The following is a 6,472-nucleotide window of genomic DNA, read 5'->3' as shown; positions in this document are numbered from 1 at the left end:
GACAGTTCTGCAGATATTTCCCGATTGGGAGGATTGCCGTTTTGGGAAATGAATTGCGTATTTTCAAAACAATAACAAAGCCTGTTTTCAGCGCAAAAATCAAAACAAAAACATTGCTGTTGAGAGGGATAGAGACAGCTTCAGAGAATTTACAAGTAGACAGCGAGTGTAAGCCGTGGCGGTTGTGTAATAGGCTTTGTTAAGACGACAGAGAGGTACTATCAGGGTAATAGGAGAATTAGAAGGGAGACTGTGCTGAGAACGGGCACTGGAGTGAGGTCGTAGCCCAAGAGAATTTGCATCTCAGGTCATCGCCATGTTAGTGAGCTGGCGAGTGAGCTGTCAACAGGTTCGAGCGGCGCAGCGGCCTGGCACACTGATGCCAGTACGGTGGAAGACAACGTTCAAAGAGCAGCCAAGGATCAATGCTGTTGGCATTCAGTACCTCTCGCACCACCTGGATAGACAGGTATTCCCTTCAAAGAGGCAATCAGAAGGGTTGCGGTCTGAAGAGGATGAGCGGTTGATCGACATATCGAAGAGCTACTTGCAGAGGCATGGCCTGCTGGGGAAGAAGACATCGATTAAGGAGCCCATCAGCTTTGATCTACCGAAGCTACAGGGGAATAATTTGGATGAACACTTCAGAAGGTTAGCACTGTTCGCCTCAGACCCATATCTACAGTACGCTAAGGACTTTGCTGAGGTGACGCTGCCTCCCAAACCGAAGGAGTTCCTGTTCAAGTCAGGATGGCTCAAGTACACACGGGATGGTGATGTTGTTGAAGTTGCGTATCCGGAAGGTGACGCCCTTGTATTTGACGTTGAGACGTTGTACAAAGTGTCTCATTACCCGATAATGGCAACAGCAGCTACAAAGGATGCTTGGTATGGCTGGGTTTCCCCCAAGCTAACTGGTGAATCTGAATCGTTTGAACATCTCATACCTCTCAATACTGTTCAGCAGAAAAGGGTCATCGTTGGTCACAATGTTAGTTATGATCGTTCTCGTGTGAAGGAGGAGTACAGTTTAGCAGAATCCAAGGCTTTCTATCTGGACACAATGGCTTTGCACATTGCAGTTTCTGGAATGTGCTCACAACAAAGGATCAAGTGGATGGAACATCGCAAGCTCAAGCATGCCGAGGAACTTGACGAGGAGGAAATCAGAGATTCTGAAATTAATGACCCCTGGGTCAACTATAGCAGTCCAAATTCTTTGGCGGATGTTACTGAGTTTTATTTCAAGGAAAACATTGACAAATCAATCAGAGACACATTCTCAGAACTTGATATCCAAGTAATTCGTGATGACTTCCAGAACTTGATAGGTTACTGTGCCAAAGATGTTGCAACTACACACAGGATTTATTCACATGTATTACCAGAGTTCCTAGAGAGTTCTCCACATCCTGTCTCATTCGCAGCTTTGAAATTTATGGGAACAGGTATTTTAACTACAAACAAGAGTTGGGAATCCTATTTAGAAAGTTCTGAAAAGCTTTACCAAGAAAGTCGCTCTCACATTGAATCAAGCTTGAGAGAACTAGCCGAGGAGGCTGTGTCTTTGAGAGACTCACCAGAAATTTATATGAAAGACCCCTGGTTGAAACAATTGAACTGGAAATCTACACCGCAAAAGTTTAGAAAGGATGGTCAACCGTACAAGAAGCAGAAACTTCCAGGATACCCAGAATGGTATAAGGAGCTCTACGACTCAAAGGATCAAACTTTACGTTTAACTACAAGAGGGAGAGTAACACCATTACTACTGAAACTGAAGTGGGAAGGATATCCAGTGATATGGAATGATCATTATGGTTGGTGTTTTGAGGCACCCAGATCGAAACGTGAAGAATTGCTGCAAAAGAATTACATCCTTGAAAAGGATTTCTTGAAGACATATGGAACGAAAAGGCCAACTAAGGGCAAACAAAAGAAAGATGTAACTGAAGAGGATCTATTGGGTCAAACGGAATCTGAAATTGAGTCCTTTTGGAACAAGGACCCCGAGACATCTGAGTTCGTTTACTTTAGAATTCCAAACAATGTTGGTCCGTTGCACCGGACAAGTCTACTACTGTCTAAAGGCTTCTCCAATGCGTTCGAGAAGAATATTCTTTCATCTGATAACCCAGTTGCTCAACAAGCCCTTCAGATGAATGCTAGTTGCAGTTACTGGATCAGTGCACGTGAACGTATCATGAATCAGTTTGTTATTCACAAGACAAAGAACTACAGTATTATTTTGCCACAAGTCCTTACTATGGGAACAGTTACCAGAAGAGCAGTGGAGAAAACATGGTTAACAGCATCAAATGCGAAAAAATCAAGAATTGGATCCGAGTTGAAATCTAAGGTTATTGCTCCACCAGGGTATTGTTTTGTTGGTGCAGATGTTGATTCAGAGGAACTTTGGATTGCATCCTTAGTTGGCGATGCTATGTTCAAACTGCATGGTGGTACGGCGATTGGTTGGATGACATTGGAAGGTTCAAAAAATGAAGGAACTGATTTACATTCCAAAACAGCTAGCATTTTGGGTATCGGCAGAGGTGAAGCCAAGGTTTTCAATTATGGTCGAATATACGGGGCTGGTGTCAAATTTGCAACCACTCTTTTAAAGAGATTCAATCCAAACTTTACCGATGAAGAGTGCAAAGTGCGTGCAGAGAACTTGTATGCTGAGACGAAAGGAAGTGATGGAAAGTTTTACATCAACAAGGAACGACACAAGCTATGGTATGGTGGTTCTGAAAGTGTTCTTTTCAACGAGTTGGAACGCATTGCACAGCATGATCATCCGAAGACACCCATATTGGGTGCAAGCATCACCAGGGCTTTAATGGCAAAGTATTTGAATGTGAATTCATTCCTACCGTCAAGAGTGAATTGGGCTATTCAGTCGTCTGGTGTTGACTATCTACATTTGTTATGTGTCTCTATGAATTATTTATTGAAGAAATACTCCATCAAAGCGCGTCTTTGTCTAAGTGTTCATGATGAAATCAGATACTTGGTAAAAGAGGAGGATAAATATCGTGCTGCTATGGCATTACAGATATCGAATATCTGGACTCGTGCTATTTTCTCTGAGAATTTGGGTATGAAGGACCTCCCACAGTCTTGTGCCTTCTTTTCTGCTGTTGATATCGATCATGTGTTGAGAAAGGAAGTTGATATGGATTGCGTGACTCCATCGAATCCGAATCCGATCTCACCTGGGAAGTCGCTAGACATCTTGGAGCTACTCTCGAAACCTGAAAGTAGCTTGGGTGTTGGAAAAGACTTGAAGTTGACCGAGAAGATTGTGCTTGAAGTCCCAAAGCATACACATGATACTTTTGATAACAGTAAGGAAGACTATTTCTCATTGAAGAATCCACTTTGGAAGGAGACGTATCTCAAAATGCAAATAGCAGACGATAAGGAGCAGTTCAAACAGATCTACAGATCATATAGTGGTGAAGTTCGTCAACAAAGGAAACAGCGCTCAGTGGATAACGATGTGTTCTTCGAGAATTCGCCTGGAGGGCTAGCTAACACCGTTACAAGACAATCATTAACCACAGCTCCTGTTGATGATGCCATTCCGTCAGCACCACCAATGAATAAGGAGACAAAGAAACGCAAGTATAAACGAAGGGAAACATATGCGGATGAACTGAGGGACATTGCTAACATGCTCACGGAGTGTGATATCGACTCTTTGAATCCAGCGCTCCCGCGTAAACCTTACAGGAGAAACTACAATAGGAAGTTTGAAAAGTTCCAGAGGCATCAACCAGAGCGACTGTCGTTTGAAGAACTTGAGCGTTGTGCACCTGTTGGTCCCTCATCTAGAAAGACATACGGGCATGTGAATGACTCTCAAAGCTTTGATCCGTTTGACCCTAGCGTCTTTGATCCGTCTGTTTTCAGGGTACCTGACAAGGGAAATATAAACAAGAAACAATCTGGTCATGTTGAAGAATACAGTGAGCTCAGGAACAGGATTTACACCAATCCTTCAGCTGTGGAAGCATTCTTCAATGATCAGCCAGTACCAACCCGACGAACTTCCCGAGTCCGCCATTAATTGATACCATATTATTACGATTATCTAATGACACAACATCTATATGACACTAGGCGGGTTTGTAATGCATCCTGTGATGGCTTACGCGTGCTAAAAGTGGTTACAATGTTAATATTAAGTATATATAACGTGTTTTGAATCCCTCTTCCAAATCTCTATAGCGTATCGCAAAGTTATCGTTATCTCATGACGTGTTAGTAATACTGCATCATCCTATCTTAGTCGTTCTGTTTATGAGATTGGATTTTGTTTCTCCTCCTGCTCGTCTTGCTCATCCTGGTGAACCCTTCCTCTGTTCTGACTGTAATTGGACACTTTTACATAGACAAAACCTTCTTAAGAGCTCTGATGATAGTTGGTGGGTCTGGGAAGGCAAAGTCTTCCAATTCCTTAGCGTATGGTGTTGGAACCTCAGCACCTGTCACACGCTCAACTGGGGCATCCAAGTAGTCAAAGGCCTCGGACTCCATGATTTGAGCACAGATCTCAGAACCGACACCAAAGGCTGGGAAACCAGCCTCAACGGTGATCAGGTGGTTGGTCTTCTTGACGGACTCAATGATGGCTGGGACGTCCAATGGCTTGATGGATCTCAAGTTGATAACCTCGACAGAGACGCCAAAGTCCTTGGCCATGGTCTCAGCAGCCTCGAGGGCAAATTGCACGTTTCTGGTATGTGTAACAACTGTAACGTCGGAACCTTCTCTTTCAACCTTGGCCTTACCGATTGGCAACACGAAGTCTGGAGAGAGGGCCTCCTCAGAAACCTCAAAGGTTTCACCATAGAGCAATTCGTTCTCCAAGATAACAACTGGGTTTGGGTCTCTGATCGCAGCCTTGACCAGACCTCTGTAGTCTTCCGCAGAGTATGGAGAAACAACCTTCAACCCTGGAATCTGACCATACCAGGCACTGTAGTCCTGGGAGTGTTGTGCAGCGACACCGGCAGCAGCACCGTTAGGACCTCTGAACGTGATGTTACATGGCTGAATACCACCAGACATGTAGTATGTCTTTGCCGCAGAGTTGATGATCTGATCGATGGATTGCATGGCAAAGTTGAAGGTCATGAACTCGACCACCGGCTTTAGCCCGGCCAACGCGGCACCCGTGGCCAACCCGGTGAAACCCATCTCTGTGATCGGAGTGTCGATGATTCTCTTCTCTCCAAATCTATCAAGAAGACCCTTGGTGATCTTGTACGCACCCTGGTATTGCGCAACCTCCTCACCGATGACAAACACGTCCGGATCACGGTCAAGCTCCTCGGCCAAGGCAGAGTTCAACGCGTCACGGACCGTCATCTTGGTTGGTCCCTTGGTGGTGGATTGATTACGGACAGCATGGTGGGCAGCGAACGCTGCACTGACACCAGCTTGTCTGGTGGAGAGCCTGTGCTTTTGAGCAGCCAATTGCGCAGTCTTTGCGACCTGGGTGAACTTGCAAGCCATCGTACGTCTTATTCCAAGGGGTGATTGTACCTATCCAACGCTTACGGATGTGGTCTAGAAAGGGGGATGAAAGACTGGGTAAAAATTAAAAAAAAAATCACTTCAAGAGAGAGAAAGAGCCTAGGCTGAGAGATTTGCGAAACTGGCAACTTGGTCTTCTCTGCATTGGGGCAGAGGTGTCCTGCCCTCCCACGGAATCGCACCCACTGAGAAGCGGCCCCCCCTGTTTTTTCCTGCTGCGGTTTGTTGTGGGAGGAAAGCAGTGGCAGAGGGCACACAGAGGGCGAGGCAGAAAACCCGTGGGGAACCAGATTGTTGGTTGCTGGTGTGCGGGTGTTTTGTGTTGGAAGAGGGCGAAATGGGGCCAATTGGGGGTCCAGTGGATACTGGCGTACGCATTCGTGGTGGCTCTACGAGCCCCCATGGGTGGCCACTATGATTGGATAATTAGGGCCGTCGCAGCAGTCTGTTTCGAGGCCTTTTCACCGTTGTTGAGCGACCCACGCTGTGGTGTGTGTGGACTGAGATGGTGAAGCGAGGAGCGGGCGCGGGGGCGCGCCCGCGAGGAGTTGTCCTTCTACGCTGGAGAGATAGGGAAAACACACACACACAGGCCTAAACGGTTAAAGCCCGTGGGAGCCTTCGGTGGAGCGTTGGCCGTTTGGCTCGAGAAGTGTGCTTTTGGGGTGGTGGTGGTGGACGGGGTAGAAGGGGAAAGCGAGGAGGGGGCCTGCCCCCACGCCGCACGGTGCGCGAACGGTGAGGAGCACGCAGTGCTGTGGTGGGCGTGCTTACATAATGGTGGGAGTGCTTACATAATGGTGGTTTTGCTTACATAATGCGGAGAGCAGACATTTCTTACATAATACATTACTAAGCTCTTATGTAATGTGTCAAGTACGCGCTGCTGCGCGTACCGGGAAAACTGACTGGCCAATCAGGA

At 46.3% G+C, this 6,472-nt stretch overlaps 2 protein-coding genes across 2 annotated transcripts; one reads left to right on the top strand and one right to left on the bottom strand.

Moving 5' to 3' along the window:
- The first annotated feature begins 271 nt into the window (after positions 1-271).
- Positions 272-4,231, top strand: MIP1 (DNA-directed DNA polymerase gamma MIP1). The gene has a single exon (XM_020215867.1). The coding sequence runs from the start codon at positions 317-319 to the stop codon at positions 4,076-4,078; it is 3,762 nt and encodes a 1,253-aa protein (XP_020068261.1). The 5' UTR covers positions 272-316; the 3' UTR covers positions 4,079-4,231.
- A 164-nt stretch (positions 4,232-4,395) lies between these two features.
- PDB1 (pyruvate dehydrogenase (acetyl-transferring) subunit E1 beta) lies at positions 4,396-5,529 on the bottom strand (the record flags this gene model as incomplete). The annotated part of the gene is made up of 1 exon (XM_020216694.1): positions 4,396-5,529. One exon carries the CDS (start codon positions 5,527-5,529, stop codon positions 4,396-4,398), a length of 1,134 nt encoding a protein of 377 aa, XP_020068260.1.
- Between the last annotated feature and the right edge of the window lie 943 nt (positions 5,530-6,472).

The sequence above is a fragment of the Cyberlindnera jadinii genome (genome assembly GCF_001661405.1).
Source record: "Cyberlindnera jadinii NRRL Y-1542 unplaced genomic scaffold CYBJAscaffold_19, whole genome shotgun sequence".
NCBI classification, from domain to species: domain Eukaryota; kingdom Fungi; phylum Ascomycota; class Saccharomycetes; order Phaffomycetales; family Wickerhamomycetaceae; genus Williopsis; species Williopsis jadinii.
This window is presented reverse-complemented; position numbering and strand designations above follow the sequence as displayed.